Source organism: Eleutherodactylus coqui, chromosome 1 (genome assembly GCF_035609145.1).
Source record: "Eleutherodactylus coqui strain aEleCoq1 chromosome 1, aEleCoq1.hap1, whole genome shotgun sequence".
In the NCBI taxonomy this organism is placed as follows: domain Eukaryota; kingdom Metazoa; phylum Chordata; class Amphibia; order Anura; family Eleutherodactylidae; genus Eleutherodactylus; species Eleutherodactylus coqui.
Window position 1 is genome coordinate 530,406,052 of NC_089837.1, and position 18,983 is coordinate 530,425,034.

Sequence of the window (18,983 nt, forward strand, 5' to 3'; positions counted from 1 at the left end):
TTGGATTTGTTAGTCGCCACCCACTTTTCAAGCTTGCCTAGATCTTTTGGAATCCTCTTTCTCCTCCAGTGTTAGGCCTTATTCACACGACCGTATATATGCAGCTAATTTAGCTGCGTCCAAAAATGGGACCATCTGAAGCACTGGATTTCAATATATTCATTCAAATGAGCAACTTTTTAGGCACATTAAAAAATAATGTTTAGAAAAAAAGATTTTTATCCCACCTTAGACGGCTTCTAGCTCCTGGTTCCATGCAGCAGGTGTGTCTCCAAGTGCTTGTACAGCCTTGCAGTCACTTTGGCTTTCTTTCACAAGTAAGTTCCATAGAAGGGGAGGCACTGGGGTGAGAAACTTGCTGCTTTATTGTTTAAAAATTGTGCATATTCACAGAAAAACAAGGACCGGTTTCAACTTTGACAAGAGCCTTGCTCTTGACAGAGTTGAAACCGGTCCTTGTTTTTCTGTGAATATGCACAATATTTAAACAATAAAGCAGCAAGTTTCTCACACCAGTGCCTCCCCTTCTATGGAACTTACCTATAAAAAAAAAAATAGATCTGGAAAAAAATAGCACAACAGCGACCGAAAACGATGACCGATTTTATACGGCGCATGAAGAGAGAGGTCTTGCCCCATCTTTTGCCGAGATATGCTGGTAGCTCCCATAGACTTCTTTGACCACTCTGAGTACGATCACTTAGCCAATTGTGAATCCACCTAACAGTTGCCTTGTCAATCCTATATGTAGACAACTACAGTCCCATCCAAAAAATGGCAGTCCCATACACTGCAGAAAATTCTCTAAAAGATTGTTTATTGAGAATTAGAAATATAATAAAAGCATTTAAAAACAGGATGTAAAGGAAATGCAGCATCAATCCAAGGGAAATCCATCACCTTGGGTCACACATAGGTCACAAAGAAAATCATGCACCCCAATGTGCACATTTTGCCCTTAGCTTCATCAATGTTTTCTGATTCTCTTATGTCTCTCAAGATTATCTTTACGCGTATAGCATTTCCCACATTCTAAACATGAAAACGGCTTCTCCCCTGTGTGGGTTCTTTGATGTCTCTCAAGATCACGATTAGCTATATAACATTTCCCACATTCAGGACATGAAAATGGCTTTTCTCCTGTGTGGGTTCTCAGATGTTCTGTAAGAATGGAGATCTGGATAAAACATTTGCCACATTCAGGACATGAAAATGGCTTCACCCCTGTGTGACTTCTCTGATGTTTTCTAAGACTTGATTTCCTACCAAAACATTTGCCACATTCTGAACATGAAAATGGCTTCACTCCTGTGTGACCTTTCTGATGTTCCACAAGATGCGATTTCTGGGTAAAACATCTCCCACATTCTGAACATGAAAATGGCTTCTCCCCTGTGTGGGTTCTCTGATGTTTCTCAAGAACCTCTTTAGAGCTACAATACCTCCCACATTCAGGACATGACAATACCTTTTCTCCTGTGTGAATTCTCTGATGTCTCTCAAGATCATTTTTAGATTTATAACATTTCCCACATTCTGAACATGCAAATGGCTTCTCCCCTGTGTGGGTTCTCTGATGTTTCTCAAGAGCCTCTCTAGAGATACAATACCTCCCACATTCAGAACATGACAATACCTTTTCTCCTGTGTGAATTCTATGATGTCTATCAAGATCCCGTTTAGATGAATAACATTTCCCACATTCAGAACATGAAAGTGACTTCCTCTCTGTGTGAATTCTCTGATGTACATCAAGAGCTGATTTACAGGTAAAATATTTATCACATTCTGAGCATGAAAGTAGTTTCTTCCCTGTGTGGATTCTCTGATGTACTGCAAGAGCTGATTTGTAAGTAAAAAGTTTCTTACATTCAGGACATGAAAATGGCTTCTTTGCTGTGTGAATTCTCTGATGTGCATCAAGAGCTGATTTACAGTTAAAACATTTCTCACATTCTGAGCATGAAAATGGCTTCTCTCCTGTGTGAATTCTCTGATGTACAGCAAGAGCTGAATTACAAGTAAAACATTTCTCACATTCTGAGCATGAAAGTAGCTTCTTCCCGGTGTGAAATCTCTGATGTAAAGCAAGAGATGATTTGTAGGTAAAAGTTTTCTCACACTTAGGACATGAAAATGGCTTTTCTCCTGTGTGAATTCTCTGATGATCAATAAGACTTGATTTGTAGGTAAAAGATTTCCCACATTCAGGACATGGAAATGGCTTCTCTCCTGTGTGACTTCTCTGATGCTGAACAAGCTGTGATCTCCTATTAAAACACTTCCCACATTCTGAACATGGTAATGACCTTTCATTTCTGTGAATTTCCTTGTGTTTGGAAAGAATAGATATTTCATTAGAATGCTTTCGATGTTCAGGCCTTGCAGAGATTCTCCTGAGTTTATGTCCAGCGCTTTTGTTGCCACTCCTTGATTGATCATTTACTTCATAATGGAGAGCTAACCGATGTTCCTGCGAGCCGCCCCTCCTGTCTTCACCTGCAGAAAAAGAAATTGGAAACAAAATAATATTTTATCATTTCTAGGTGAAAAATCCATCCAATTCGTCAGAAGACTCACAAAAACCAGCACTGATCACAATCCAGTCGGCTATTTGTTGTAGTTACACACAAAAGCATCAGATGAAGCAAAGTAATAATAATGATATGCAATCAGCTATTGAGACATAAATCTACCAAAGTGAATTAAAATTTAAAAAAATATATAAAATTTGTCACGTACTTTGATTAAACTTTGCTGTAGTTGTGCTAATTAGGCCAAACCAAGTCTGTAGAAGCAGAACTCCTTCACTTCAAAAATTAAAGGGATGTTGTCATCAGAAATTATTCTAGCACCTAAATACTAACTGTGACCCACTGGTTTCCATCATGTCCCACCTCTTCCTTCACTTCTCCTGTAACATATATACTGGTTTCCATCATGTCCTCCTCTCCTCCTGTAACATATATAAAGGTTTCCATCATGTCCTCCTCTCCCTTCTCTTCTCCTATAACATATATAAAGGTTTCCATCATGTCTTCCTCTCCCTCTTCCCCTCCTGTAAAATATATATATATATATATATATATATATATATATATATATATATATATATATATAAGAGGTTTCTATAATTTCCTCCCCTCCTGTAACATATGTAAAGGTTTCCATCATGTCCTCCTCTCCCTTCTCTCCTCCTGTAACATATATAAAGGTTTCCATCAGGTCCTCCTCTCCCTTCTCTCCTCCTGTAACATATATAAAGGTTTCTATCATGTCCTCCTCTCCCTTCTCTCCTCCTGTAACATATATAAAAAGGTATCCATGTCCTCCTCTCCTCCTGTAACATATATAATGGTTTCCATCATGTTCTCCTCTCCTCCTGTTACATATATAAAAGTTCCCATTATGTCCTCCTCTCCCTTCTCTCCTCCTGTAACATATAAAGGTTTCCATCATATCCTCCTCTCCCTTCTCCCATCTTGTAACATATTTGAAGGCTTCCATTATGTCCCCCTCTCCCTTCACTCCTCCTGTAACATATATAAAGGTTTCCATCGTGTCCTCCTCTCCTTTCTCTCCTCCTGTAACATATATAAAGGTTTCCATCATGTCCCTCCTCTCCCTTCTCTCCTCCTGTAACATATATAAAGGTTTCTATCATGTCCTCCTCTCCCTTCTCTCCTCCTGTAATATATATAATGGTTTCCATCATGTTCTCCTCTCCTCCTGTTACATATATAAAAGTTCCTTCTCTCCTCCATAAAGGCTTCCATCATGTCCCCCTCTCCCTTGTCTCCTCCTGTATTATATAAAGGTTTCCATCATGTCCTCCTCTCCCTTCTGTCCTCCTATAACATATATAATGGTTTCCATCATGTCCTCCTCTCCCTTCTCTCCTCCTGTAACATGTATAAAGGCTTCCATTATGTCCTCCTCTCCCTTCTCTCCTCCTGTAACATGTATAAAGGCTTCCATTATGTCCTCCTCTCCCTTCTCTCCTCCTGTAACATGTATAAAGGCTTCCATTATGTCCTCCTCTCCCTTCTCTCCTCCGGTAACATATATAAAGGTTTCCATCATGTCCTCGTCTCTCTTCTCTCCTCCTGTAACATATATAAAGGTTTCCATCATGTATTCGTCTCTCTTCTCTCCTCCTGTAACATATATAAAGGTTTCCATCATGTCCTCCTCTCCCTTGTCTCCTCCTGTAACATATATAAAGGTTTCCATCATGTCCCCCTCTCCCTTCTCTCCTCCTGTAACATATATAAATGTTTCCATCGTGTCCCCCTCTCCCTTCTCTCCTCCTGTAACATATATAAAGGTTTCCATCATGTCCTCCTCTCCCTTCCCGTAACATATAGAAAGGTTTCCATCATGTCCCTCCTCTCCTCCTGTAATATATATAACAGTTTCCATCATGTCCCCCCCTCGCCCTTCTCTTCTCCTGTAACATATATAAAGGTTTCCATCATGTCCTTCCTTTCTCTTCATTCCTGCTTTAACATATATAAAGGTTTCCATCATATCTTCCTCTCCCTTCTCTCCTCCTGTAACATATATAAAGGTTTCCATCATGTCCCCCTCTCCCTTCTCTCCTCCTGTAACATATATAAATGTTTCCATCGTGTCCCCCTCTCCCTTCTCTCCTCCTGTAACATATATAAAGGTTTCCATCATGTCCCCCTCTCCCTTCTCTTCTCCTGTAAATATATAAAGGTTTCCATCATGTCCTCCTTTCCCTTCTCTCCTCCTGTAACATCTATAAAGGTTTCCGTCATATCTTCCTCTCCCTTCTCTCCTCCTGTAACATATATAAAGATTTCCATCATGTCCCCCTCTCCCTTCTCTCCTCCTGTAACATATATAAATGTTTCCATCGTGTCTCCCTCTCCCTTCACTCCTCCTGTAACATATATAATGGTTTCCATCATGTCCTCCTCTCCCTTCTCTCCTCCTGTAACATATATAAAGGTTTCCATCATGTCCTCCTCTCTCTTCTCTCCTCCTGTAACATGTATAAAGGTTTCCATCATGTCCTCCTCTCCCTTCTCTCCTCCTGTAACATATATAAAGGTTTCCATCATGTCCTCCTCTCCCTTCTCTCCTCCTGTAACATATATAAAAGTTTCCATCATGTCCTCCTCTCTCTTCTCTCCTCCTGTAACATGTATAAAGGTTTCCATCATGTCCTCCTCTCGCTTCTCTCCTCCTGTAACATATATAAAGGTTTCCGTCATATCTTCCTCTCCCTTCTCTCCTCCTGTAACATATATAAAGGTTTCCATTATGTCCTCCTTTCCCTTCTCTCCTCCTGTAACATATATAATGGTTTCCATCATGTCCTCCTCTCGCTTCTCTCCTCCTGTAACATATATAAAGGTTTCCGTCATATCTTCCTCTCCCTTCTCTCCTCCTGTAACATATATAAAGGTTTCCATCATGTCCCCCTCTCCCTTCTCTCCTCCTGTAACATATATAAAGGTTTCCATCATGTCCTCCTCTCCCTTCTCTCCTCCTGTAACATCTATAAAGGTTTCCGTCATATCTTCCTCTCCCTTCTCTCCTCCTGTAACATATATAAAGGTTTCCATCATGTCCTCCTCTCCCTTCTTTCCTCCTGTAACATATATAAATGTTTCCATCGTGTCCCCCTCTCCCTTCTCTCCTCCTGTAACATATATAAAGGTTTCCATCATGTCCCCCTCTCCCTTCTCTTCTCCTGTAAATATATAAAGGTTTCCATCATGTCCCTCCCCTCCCTTCTCTCCTCCTGTAAATATATAAAGGTTTCCAGCATGTCCTCCTCTCCCTTCTCTCCTCCTGTAACATATATAAAGGTTTCCATCATGTCCCCCTCTCCCGTCTCTGCTCCTATAACATATATAAAGATTTCCGTCATGTCCCCCTCTCCCTTCTCTCCTCCGGTAACATATATAAAGGCTTCCATCATGTCCTCCTCTCCCTTCTCTCCTCCTGTAACATATATAAAGGTTTCCATCATGTCCTCCTCTCCCTTCACTCCTCCTGTAACATATATAATAGTTTCCATCATGTCCTCCTCTCCCTTCTCTCCTCCTGTAACATATATAAAGGTTTCCATCATGTCGTCCCTCTCTCTTCTCTCCTCCTGTAACATGTATAAAGGTTTCCATCATGTCCTCCTCTCCCTTCTCTCCTCCTGTAACATATATAAAGGTTTCCATCATGTCCTCCTCTCTTCTCTCCTCCTGTAACATGTATAAAGGTTTCCATCATGTCCTCCTCTCCCTTCTCTCCTCCTGTAACATATATAAAGGTTTCCATCATGTCCTCCTCTCCCTTCTCTCCTCCTGTAACATATATAAAGGTTTCCATCATGTCCTCCTCTCCCTTCTCTCCTCCTGTAACATATATAAAGGTTTCCATCATGTCCTCCTCTCCCTTCACTCCCCCTGTAACATATATAAAGGTATCAATCATGTCCTCCTCTCCCTTCACTTCCCCTGTAACATATATAAAGGTTTCCATCATGTCCTCCTCTCCCTTCACTCCTCCTGTAACATATATAAAGCTTTCCATCATGTCCTCCTCTCCCTTCACTCCCCCTGTAACATATATAAAGGTTTCCATCATGTCCTCCTCTCCTGTCTCTCCTCCTGTAACATATATAAAGGTTTCCATCATGTCCTCCTCTCCCGTCTCTCCTCCTGTAACATATATAAAGGTTTCCATCATGTCCTCCTCTCCCTTCTCTCCTCCTGTAACATATATAAAGGTTTCCATCATGTCCTCCTCTCCCGTCTCTCCTCCTGTAACATATGTAAAGGTTTCCATCATGTCCTCCTCTCCCTTCACTCCTCCTGTAACATATATAATGGTTTCCATCATGTCCTCCTCTCCCTTCTCTCCTCCTGTAACATATATAATGGTTTCCATCATGTCCTCCTCTCCCTTCTCTCCTCCTGTAACATATATAAAGGTTTCCATCATGTCCTCCTCTCCCTTCTCTCCTCCTGTAACATATATAAAGGTTTCCATCATGTTCTCTTCTCCCGTCTCTCCTCCTGTAACATATATAAAGGTTTCCATCATGTCCCCCTCTCCCTTCTCTGCTCCTATAACATATATAAAGATTTCCGTCATGTCCCCCTCTCCCTTCTCTCCTCCGGTAACATATATAAAGGCTTCCATCATGTCCTCCTCTCCCTTCTCTCCTCCTGTAACATATATAAAGGTTTCCATCATGTCCTCCTCTCCCTTCACTCCTCCTGTAACATATATAATAGTTTCCATCATGTCCTCCTCTCCCTTCTCTCCTCCTGTAACATATATAAAGGTTTCCATCATGTCGCCCCTCTCTCTTCTCTCCTCCTGTAACATGTATAAAGGTTTCCATCATGTCCTCCTCTCCCTTCTCTCCTCCTGTAACATGTATAAAGGTTTCCATCATGTCCTCCTCTCCCTTCTCTCCTCCTGTAACATATATAAAGGTATCAATCATGTCCTCCTCTCCCTTCACTCCCCCTGTAACATATATAAAGGTTTCCATCATGTCCTCCTCTCCCTTCACTCCTCCTGTAACATATATAAAGCTTTCCATCATGTCCTCCTCTCCCTTCACTCCCCCTGTAACATATATAAAGGTTTCCATCATGTCCTCCTCTCCCGTCTCTCCTCCTGTAACATATATAAAGGTTTCCATCATGTCCTCCTCTCCCTTCACTCCCCCTGTAACATATATAAAGGTTTCCATCATGTCCTCCTCTCCCCTCTGTCCTCCTGTAACATATATAAAGGTTTCCATCATGTCCTCCTCTCCCTTCACTCCTCCTGTAACATATATAATGGTTTCCATCATGTCCTCCTCTCCCTTCTCTCCTCCTGTAACATATATAAAGGTTTCCATCATGTCCTCCTCTCCCTTCTCTCCTCCTGTAACATATATAAAGGTTTCCATCATGTCCTCCTCTCCCGTCTCTCCTCCTGTAACATATATAAAGGTTTCCATCATGTCGCCTCTCTCTCTTCTCTCCTCCTGTAACATGTATAAAGGTTTCCATCATGTCCTCCTCTCCCTTCTCTCCTCCTGTAACATATATAAAGGTTTCCATCATGTCCTCCTCTCCCTTCACTCCCCCTGTAACATATATAAAGGTATCCATCATGTCCTCCTCTCCATTCACTCCCCCTGTAACATATATAAAGGTTTCCATCATGTCCTCCTCTCCCTTCTCTCCTCCTGTAACATATATAAAGGTTTCCATCATGTTCTCTTCTCCCGTCTCTCCTCCTGTAACATATATAAAGGTTTCCATCATGTCCTCCTCTCCCTTCACTCCTCCTGTAACATATATAATGGTTTCCATCATGTCCTCCTCTCCCTTCACTCCTCCTGTAACATATATAATGGTTTCCATCATGTCCTCCTCTCCCTTTTCTCCTCCTGTAACATATATAAAGGTTTCCATCATGTCCTCCTCTCCCGTCTCTCCTCCTGTAACATATATAAAGGTTTCCATCATGTCGCCCCTCTCTCTTCTCTCCTCCTGTAACATGTATAAAGGTTTCCATCATGTCCTCCTCTCCCTTCTCTCCTCCTGTAACATATATAAAGGTTTCCATCATGTCCCTCCACTCCCTTCTCTCCCCCTGTAACATATATAAAGGTTTCCATCATGTCCTCCTCTCCCTTCACTCCTCCTGTAACATATATAAAGGTTTCCATCATGTCCTCCTCTCCCTTCACTCCTCCTGTAACATATATAAAGGTTTCCATCATGTCCTCCTCTCCCGTCTCTCCTCCTGTAACATATATAAAGGTTTCCATCATGTCCTCCTCTCCCTTCTCTCCTCCTGTAACATATATAAAGGTCTCCATCATGTCCTCCTCTCCCTTCTCTCCTCCTGTAACATATATAAAGGTTTCCATCATGTCGCCCCTCTCTCTTCTCTCCTCCTGTAACATGTATAAAGGTTTCCATCATGTCCTCCTCTCCCTTCACTCCTCCTGTAACATATATAAAGGTTTCCATCATGTCCCCCTCTTCCTTCTCTCCTCCTGTAACATATATAAAGGTTTCCATCATGTCCCCCTCTTCTCCTATAACATATATAAAGGTCTCCATCATGTCCTCCTCTCCCTTCTCTCCTCCTGTAACATATATAAAGGTTTCCATCATGTCCGCCTCTCCCTTCTCCCTTCCTGTAACATATATAAAGGTTTCCATCATGTCCTCCTCTCCCTTCTCTCCTCCTGTAACATATATAAAGGTTTCCATCATGTCCTCCTCTCCCTTCTCTCCTCCTGTAACATATATAAAGGTTTCCATCATGTCCGCCTCTCCCTTCTCCCTTCCTGTAACATATATAAAGGTTTCCATCATGTCCTCCTCTCCCTTCTCTCCTCCTGTAACATATATAAAGGTTTCCATCATGTCCTCCTCTCCCTTCACTCCTCCTATAACATATATAAAGGTTTCCATCATGCCCCCCTCTCCTTTCTCTCCTCCTATAACATATATAAAGCTTTCCATCATGTCCCCCTCTCCCTTCTCTCCTCCTGTAACATATATACAATCTGCATATAGGACTACTCCCAACGTTTAGGGAATATGAATCTTTGCGTGAAAGACATGTAATCAGTTTCCAGCTAGAGGATATTTATAATTTAACCCAACACAGTTTCTATATTTATTGTAGAGGGCTCCCCAGACATATTAGGGGTACAGCCCTTCATTTTTTTTATATGATGATCTGAAGTATAAGTTTTTTTTTTCCTCTCTGGGGTGTGCATATAAAAATGCTATTTGGCTAATTTCACACTTAGGATTTAGCTGAGCCACCTGCATTCATCCACATGTTTAAAATCAGAGGAGAGAAATCTTGGAACTGCCGTGTTCTGCAAGACTTGAACAGAACCCGAAGAGACAGTAGGTCATAAAAAGGGGCAACACCACCTTAGGTAGAGGATCTAATGTATCGCTTACTTCAAAGCTGGTTCAGATCAAAAGAGTGAAGCAGAGGAATGTTTTGAGGCTCGTTCCTCTAGAGTTATTACTAAGGCACTAGATATAGTCTTCAAAAGACCTATCTGATATAAAGCCAGATGTCAGTCAGATCGGCCACAGAGTGGAAGCTCTGGAGTCATCACAAGCGGTCATGTTAAAGTCTAACTCTCTAAATGCACATATATGTTTTACCTACCAAGATCGCAACCGTGATCTCTGCAAGAGGATAGAAGAACATGGTGATCACTGACATCATAATAAGCTCCACATATGGGAATAAAAAGATCACCGCATGGATGTGAACACGGGATAGAGATTGAAAGAAGAACTCAAAGACCTCCAACAGGAGGGACACATCAGAGAATGAGACCCTGCATATTAAACTGTAAGTTCACACGGGAAAGTCTATTTTGGCATCATTGTACATTGTCTATATGTGATGATCAGATGATGGGGGAGTCTAGGTGACCCTCATACCTGATATCTCCTCTATAATCAGGGAGGTCTCCCCTTACCCGGTGATGTGAGGGGCCGATGGTCTTCCATCATGGCGTCCTTGTACAGATCCTTGTGTCCTTCTACATACTCCCACTCCTCCATGGAGAAATAGACAGTGATGTCCTGACACCTTATCGGAACCTGACAACACAATATACCGTCATCACCTAGACCCTGCCTTGGCGTTATTGTATAATGCCCCACATTCCCGGCAGCGCTCACCTCTCCGGTCAGCAGCTCGGTCATCCTGGTGGTAAGTTCTAGAAGCTTCTGCTCATGTATCAGTGAGTGAGGTGGAGGCTCGGTGATGGGGCTCGGGGTCCGGCTCCGTCCTCCTGACACACGGGGGGCCACACACTCACCACACGACTTCTTCACTACTGTGTAATCCTGTGTAAGGAGAGACACTGATCACTACATGGAGTCTAAGAACCCTTCATCTTCCAGTCATCACCTGCTGTAGTAATAGAGATAAGAGGGACTCGTGTGAAACTCTCACCTCTCCGGTTATCAAGGAGATGATCTCCAGGGTGAGCTCTAATATCCTGGAAGCCTTGTGGCTTCTGTCCTTCTCCATCCTCGGAGGGTCATTGACGAGAAGGACCTTCATCTATAAAAACAAACACCCCCATGAAGCTGTAATGTACTGCAGTAACCCGGCTCTACTGTGTAATGCTAACATTTATGGGAGGCTGTGTCACTTATACACGGATTGTATTTGTTTATATGTCTGTACCTTTGACGTAGAAACATGGAAGCACCCTTTTGTCAGTCAGCTCCTCTGTGTTAGCTCAGCCCTCATTATCTATGCCATAGGAGGGGTTGAGCAAGAAGATGCTGGAAGATTCTAGGAAGGGAGGTGATATAAAACCCTGCAGTCCTGTCTGGGTCGGGGATGACAGTTCAGCAGGATATAAAGGAGTCTATCAGCCCCGGCTCCTCCGTGTATCGTACAGCACCTGAAGCTGCAGGATTGTTGCCATCACAGATTGACACACACGGGCCCAGGCCTCTATCTATCAGGACTAAGGTATGCCCGGACTGAACCTCAAGACTTGGATAAGGTACAAGTGCTCTTGTGAGGGGGTCCAGGCTAGTGTAAGCCACGGGAGAAAATCTGGGACCACCTAAAGTAAGTCACTGGGATTAAGCTGCTGGCCTACAGACAGAAAGGCTCCCTTGGCTTGTGAAGATACACACACTGAAGGGCCTGTGGGCTTTACAAGTACTGCGATTACTTGCTGCTGATGAGGTAAGATTGGCGGTAACCTCCTGAGAAAGGTTCAGTAAATTTCTAGTTGTTGTTTTCACAAGTCCCCGGCTTCTGACCGGAAAATCTCAGTCACCTTACAGAATACCTGCCAGGATGCTGCAGTAATAAAGCCGAGAGGTTTACTATAAAGCTTCTATCCATCTATAGAGGGTCTGCAGGAATCTCAGCTCCATCTACCTGATGATCCGGTGGGTCTTGGGAATATGGAGGACTGGGACATCTCTCTGGTGGATTTCTCTGACTGCATCCATCTATAGGAAATATATACAGTGACTGAATACATTGTCTATATGTGATGATCAGATGATGGGGGAGTCTAGGTGACCCTCAAACCTGATGTCTCCTCTATAATCAGGAAGGTCTCCTCTTACCAAGTGATGTTAGGGGCAGGTGGTCCTCCATTATGACGTCCTTGTAGAGATCCTTGTGTCCTTCTACATACTCCCACTCCTCCATGGAGAAACAGACAGTGACGTCCTGACACCTTATAGGAACCTGACAACACGATATACAGTCATCACCCGGACCCTCCCTTGGTGTTATTGTATAATGCCCCACATTCCTGGCAGTGCTCACCTCTCCGGTCAGCAGCTCGGTCATCCTGGTGGTAAGTTCTATAAGCTTCTGCTCATGTATCAATGAGTGAGGTGGAGGCTCGGTGATGGGGCTTGGGGTCTGGCTCCGTCCTCCTGACACACGGGGGGCCACAGACTGACCAGACAACTTCTTCACTACTGTGTAATCCTGTGTATAGAGAGACACTGATCACTAAATAGAGTCTAAGAACCCTTCACCTTCCCAGTCATTACCTGCTGTAGTAATTGAGATAAGAGGGACTCATGGGAAACTCTCACCTCTCCGGTTATTAAGGAGATGATCTCCAGGGTGAGCTCTAATATCCTGGAAGCCTTGTGGCTTCTGTCCTTCTCCATCCTCGGAGGGTCATTGATGAGAAGGACCATCGTGGTCTCAGGACAACTATAGTGGTGAGTGCTGTACCTGAGGAGCCTGAGGGAAGACAAGGAGGACTGAGAGCAGAATCACATCTGGAGGAACATCTTACATGAAGTACGGGGACTCCCTGACTGGTTATTATAGGACGACTCATAGTGTATAATGGAGGGGACTTATACACCAGATTGCTGATTGGTCAGTTTATAAAGTCGCGGCCGCTGTCGGTCCTGCAGTGGGTTGGGGTCTCCCCACTGGTCAACAGGTCCTCCGGCTGTAGACGGCTCCATAGGAGGGCACAGAGGACTCTAACCCTCCAGCATCGGTCAGCCGGAGGCATCTGAGTAACAGATACTGGAAGTAACATTTCTCCATCAGGAGGGACACAACGTTAATCTTTGACAACTCGGCAGGTAGTTCTCCCCAGTCTGTCGGCCGAGCCTTCGTGTGTGACATCTAATGGCAGTAAGCCGCTGGCAGACATCTCCGTCCTCTGCAGAGACATCCGGTGGTGACTTATCTCCCAGGAACCCAAGGCTAATGCAGGAGAAATCCACTGTCTGATCCTTATCTGCCCGATGGGAGACTGACATAAATCTGTTGAGCCCACTGACTGTTGTTTAATATGTGTGGCCACTTTAAGACCCATTTACACGCAACGATTATCATTCAAAACTCATTAAATGATGGCTTTTGATCAATAATCGGTGTGTGTATGCATCACGCACTTTTCGTCTGAACAATGATTTTTAGGTAAGCTCAAAATCCATTGTTCAGACCGTACGCTGTGTTCTTCCCTCTGCCGACACAGACAGTCTTGTATCGCGGTGACGAGTGCCGTGACAGGCAGCAGGGACTATCATCTAGTCAAAAGAGCATGCGCTCTGAAATGTTTTGAGCAAGGAAGGGAATGCTAGGTGGGGAATCCACAGGAACCGCCTATTAGTAGCGTGCCGTCTTCCTGCACACGCGGGGATTGTTAACCCTTGATGTGCTAGCCCTTGTGGATTAGTACTGTATTAATATTAGGAGACACAATCTCTGGCCCAAGGAGGCAACTAATACTTGACTGCAATAGGTCCATATATGTGCCTGGTGGATCAACCACTCTCCCTTTTCAATTTAACCCCTTCTTCTGCCCTCTGGTACACCATTGGAACCAGAGACTTATTAGTGATTTTGGGGTCTCCTGGATGTAGCTGATCTCATTTCTAAGAAGGGGAATACTATTCATGGAGCTTTAGAAGTCGGTTCCTCCATCAGTGTGCCGACGTTCTATTATACCTTGATACGGGGGGAATGGGAACCCCTTGGCTGTGTGCCAGACATGACAAGTGAGAATCACTAGATGTATGGCACTCTTAATTAGGGGTATAAGGACTCAAGCTGACCTACTAATTGGGTCTGCATCCACTTCAGCGGTCCTACCTATACCTTTAACCCCTTCCGCGCCTCTTCTAATGTGTGATACTAAGGAGGGGGACCTGTTGTCACGTTCAACAACACTCTTTGCTTCATGAATCACATGAATGTGAAAGGCTAACACGCTGCACCCACTGCCCTATTTGTGATCATAAAGAGGGGTCAAGAATCCTAATAAAGGGGTGCGAATTCTCCTCTAGAGCTCACTATCCTGAATCCCTGAGTAATAATCTCTTAATAAAGGGGACTTGTAGAGGAATATAATACGGTCCAGTCTCCCCGTTCTGAGGACCGTACCTAATTGTCAGCGGAAAAGTGTGATCCCCCTTATGGAATACATAAGTGGCTTTATGCATACTGTCTGCCGGGAATACGGCCACTGAATAAGAGGGTTGTTTTACCTTGGGGACAAAGGGGTTAACTGACCCTCATCATAAATCAATCCCCTAGTCTCAGTTTGGCAATATATGTTTTGGTCTGTCCGTTTGATAACTTTTTAATAAAGTCTCTAGTAAAGACTTTATTAAGACTTTTTTTTTTTTTTAGAAAACTCTTCTTCTGTGTTTATGCAAAACAAACAGTAATCTTCCAATCGTTTGAAAGATTATCCTTGCATGTAAATGGGTCATAAAGTCCCATTTAGACAATGATTATCTCTCAAAGGCCATCTTTCAGTTTTCTGCCGAACAACCGTTGAAAACCATCATTCAACAGAACAGCTAATAAGCAGGACCACTGCCTGGGAGTGCTGATAACAGCTGATAATATTGTATTAACTGTTCTCAGCTCTCAGAACAAAGGGAATGTAATCAGGGAACAGTGGGTGGTCTGTTCACTGAATGCAGCTCTAGGCAGCTCACACACTACTAATTGACACTAATAGGCATTAGTACCAAGTAGTAGGTTATGCAAAATGATCGCTCAAAAGCCATCTTTTGAATGATCCTCTTTGTGGTGTAAATGCACCTTTAGTGTTTGGCTCCGGTTTCCAGATCTGCCAGTTCATTAGGTAAATGAGCTGCTTGTGAACAGTCAGCGAGGTGACAAGGGGGCAAGGAGCACAAACGGTCAGCGAGGTGACAAGGGGGCAAGGAGCACAAACGGTTAGCGAGGTGACAAGGGGGCAAGGAGCACAAACGGTCAGCGAGGTGACAAGGGGGCAAGGAGCACAAACGGTCAGCGAGGTGACAAGGGGGCAAGGAGCACAAACGGTCAGCGGGGTGACAAGGGGGCAAGGAGCACAAACGGTAAGCGAGGTGACAAGGGGGCAAGGAGCACAAACGGTCAGCGGGGTGACAAGGGGGCAAGGAGCACAAACGGTAAGCGAGGTGACAAGGGGGCAAGGAGCACAAACGGTAAGCGAGGTGACAAGGGGGCAAGGAGCACAAACGGTAAGCGAGGTGACAAGGGGGAAGGAGCACAAACGGTAAGCGAGGTAACAAGGGGGGAAGGTGCACAAACGGTAAGCGAGGTGACGAGGGGGGAAGGTGCACAAACGGTCAGCGAGGTGACAAGGGGGCAAGGAGCACAAACGGTCAGCGAGGTGACAAGGGGGCAAGGAGCACAAACGGTCAGCGAGGTGACAAGGGGGAAGGAGCACAAACGGTAAGCGAGGTGACAAGGGGGGAAGGTGCACAAACGGTAAGCGAGGTAACGAGGGGGGAAGGTGCACAAACGGTAAGCGAGGTGACGAGGGGGGAAGGTGCACAAACGGTAAGCGAGGTGACGAGGGGGGAAGGTGCACAAACGGTAAGCGAGGTGACGAGGGGGGAAGGTGCACAAACGGTAAGCGAGGTGACGAGGGGGGAAGGTGCACAAACGGTAAGCGAGGTGACGAGGGGGGAAGGTGCACAAACGGTATGCAAGGTGACGAGGGGGGAAGGTGCACAAACGGTATGCAAGGTGACGAGGGGGGAAGGTGCACAAACTGTAAGCGAGGTGACAAGGGGGGAAGGTGCACAAACGGTTAGCGAGGTGACAAGGGGGGAAGGTGCACAAACGGTAAGCGAGGTGACAAGGGGGGAAGGTGCACAAACGGTAAGCGAGGTGACAAGGGGGGGGAAGGTGCACAAACGGTAAGCGAGGTGACAAGGGGGGGAAGGTGCACAAACGGTAAGCGAGGTGACAAGGGGGCAAGGAGCACAAACGGTAAGCGAGGTGACAAGGGGGCAAGGAGCACAAACGGTAAGCGAGGTGACAAGGGGGCAAGGAGCACAAACGGTAAGCGAGGTGACAAGGGGGCAAGGAGCACAAACGGTAAGCGAGGTGACAAGGGGGCAAGGAGCACAAACGGTAAGCGAGGTGACAAGGGTGGAAGGTGCACAAACGGTAAGCGAGGTGACAAGGGTGGAAGGTGCACAAACGGTAAGCGAGGTGACAAGGGTGGAAGGTGCACAAACGGTAAGCGAGGTGACAAGGGCGGGAAGGTGCACAAACGGTAAGCCAGGTGACGAGGGGGGAAGGTGCACAAACGGTAAGCGAGGTGACGAGGGGGGAAGGTGCACAAACGGTAAGCGAGGTGACAAGGGGGGGAAGGTGCACAAACGGTAAGCGAGGTGACAAGGGGGGGAAGGTGCACAAATGGTAAGCGAGGTGACAAGGGGGGGAAGGTGCACAAACGGTAAGCGAGGTGACAAGGGGGGAAGGTGCACAAACGGTAAGCGAGGTGACAAGGGGGGAAGGTGCACAAACGGTAAGCGAGGTGACAAGGGGGGAAGGTGCACAAACGGTAAGCGAGGTGACAAGGGGGGAAGGTGCACAAGCGGTAAGCGAGGTGACAAGGGGGGAAGGTGCACAAACGGTAAGCGAGGTGACAAGGGGGGAAGGTGCACAAACGGTAAGCGAGGTGACAAGGGGGGAAGGAGCATGAATATTCATAATTTTATATTTTGGCCTCTGTTGGCCACCAATGTTTACCCGCTCATCAGAGTCTCTTCTCTCGCTTCCATCCCGCCCGTTTTGTGCTGGGGTCCGTTAAAGCAAAAAGCTGCAGAACATCCAGCTGACCGCTCCGCTATAATGTATCCGGGCCCTCATAAAGCCTCAGTCGCTACGGGCATCTCTGGGCCCCTTTAGTATTGATTCCTGCCCCCCTGTACCTGGCCCACAGAGGTCCTCTTCCTCCCCCTCCACAGAACAATGAGGTCCAGAGGCTCCATCCTCAGTATCAGCCAATGGCCAGAGATTTCAGGGCATTGCTGGTTCTGGCAGAGTGTCACTCGCCTCCCTGCCAGTCACAGGGTGCCCTCTGCGTCCATTACCCCATGTGACCCTCCCATATTAACCCCTTCCTTCAAAACAACAAGTGTATGTCAAGTTTTTACATTTTGTGGGTGGAGCCGATGCAGAAGACGCACCTTCACCACCCGAAGCGGGTGTCCACTATTACGTCCAGCTAACGCCGCGGTCGGGCCGACTCCGATCTGACCGATAAACTCCTTAGATTCCACGGTCAACAACAACCACAGCATCTAAGGACACAAAGTCTGCGGTCGCTGCATTAGGACCCCCTACAGGATGACGAGTGGGGTCTCCTAATTGGGCGATCATGGCCTTCAGGCGTTGGGGAACAGATTCCACAAGGGGGGTGAACATCCTCCATACTCGCCCACTCCTGCAGCAGCAGCTCTGCCCATCGCGGCACATTTTGGGGATAAGTGGGATCAGATCTCACAGCCCAGACATGTTCAGTGTGTATTCGTTTTTCCTCCAACCCCCCCCCCCCATCCCGATGATCGGTGCCACGTGCCACGTAGCACTGTCCTGCTGTAAGATGGCACTGTGGTTGGGGAGGGCTTCCTGTAGAGATGGGTGCAGATGGCCAGCTAACGGGTCCCTGCAGCGTTCACCAACTGGACATTGTGGTACATCTGCCCCCCCCCCTGTCATGGGCGTACCTGTGCCCACTTTCCACTGACATATTTCCTGGGATCACATGACGCCGTGTTTGCCCCCCCCCCCCCACTGATCACATGACGCCGTGTTTGCCCGCCCCCCACTGATCACATGACGCCGTGTTTGCCCCCCCCCACTGATCACATGACGCCGTGTTTGTCCCCCCACACCACTGATCACACGACGCCAGATGGTTCCCCCAACCACTGATCACATGGTGCCGTATGGCCCCCCCCCCTCCCTGAGCACATGACGCCGTGTGCCGGACTGCCGAAGCGCTGAGCCCCGCAGGCTGCTGCCATTCCCGCCGGCGTTTCTCCTCCGCTCTGGCAGCGGTTACACAGCGAGGCGTCAGCGGGCGGAGAGGAGTTTTCTGCTGCTTGGAGCGACAGGCAGGAAGCGGAAAATAACGGATATTTTGGGTTTAGAAGTTATTGTTTTTGGTTATTTTGGTTTGTTTGCAGGGACTCTGCGCTGCTCTCCCTGTGTAGTTAACCCTCTCCTACCTGCTCCCCCACCTCCTCCGCAGCCGCTCCAGAGGTCTCTGCTCTCCAAAGGTAACAGGATCGTCTTAGTGGCTGCAGGACCTGCGGTGACATCACACCCATGTGACTAGTCATGTGACTGCTTGTGGGAGGAGCCAGGCGGGCCTGTGGTGATATCACACCCATGTGACTGCTGTGTGGGAGGAGCCAGGAGGGGCTGTGTTGTTTGCTGTTGGTCTCCTGGACTTCTTACGCTGACAGAGGATCGCTGAGATGACAGTCTGAGTGACGGTTCTGAACGATCGGCTTTGCATACTTTATAATAGCTACTATAGAATATGTGGGTGGAGTGGGGCGGGACATGACACAGCGGGGCCGCTGATGGAGGACGCCGCCGATGCCGCTGATGGAGGGCGCCGCCGGGGCCGCTGATGGAGGACGCCGGCGGGGCCGCTAATAGAGGAATAC

General features: G+C 46.3%; 1 protein-coding gene across 1 annotated transcript; it reads right to left on the bottom strand.

Annotated features, from left to right (window-relative positions):
• Positions 1 to 576: 576 nt before the first annotated feature.
• LOC136590954 (zinc finger protein 665-like) lies at positions 577 to 18,618 on the bottom strand. The gene is made up of 9 exons (XM_066588445.1): positions 18,537 to 18,618; positions 12,618 to 12,771; positions 12,340 to 12,507; positions 12,135 to 12,258; positions 11,941 to 12,014; positions 10,990 to 11,100; positions 10,713 to 10,880; positions 10,508 to 10,631; positions 577 to 2,499 (listed from the first exon to the last, which is right to left on the bottom strand). Exons 2-9 carry the CDS (start codon positions 12,723 to 12,725, stop codon positions 968 to 970), a joined length of 2,409 nt encoding a protein of 802 aa, XP_066444542.1. The 5' UTR covers positions 12,726 to 12,771; positions 18,537 to 18,618; the 3' UTR covers positions 577 to 967.
• Between the last annotated feature and the right edge of the window lie 365 nt (positions 18,619 to 18,983).

Coding starts and splice junctions, on each gene's coding strand:
- LOC136590954 (XM_066588445.1), bottom strand. CDS start 12,725: ATGGTCCTTCTCATCAATGACCCTCCGAGGATGGAGAAGGACAGAAGC. Junction 12,259..12,339: donor CCGAGCTGCTGACCGGAGAG/GTGAGCACTGCC, acceptor TCGTGTTGTCAG/GTTCCTATAAGGTGTCAGGA. Junction 11,101..11,940: donor AAGACCCACCGGATCATCAG/GTAGATGGAGCT, acceptor TTGTTTTTATAG/ATGAAGGTCCTTCTCGTCAA.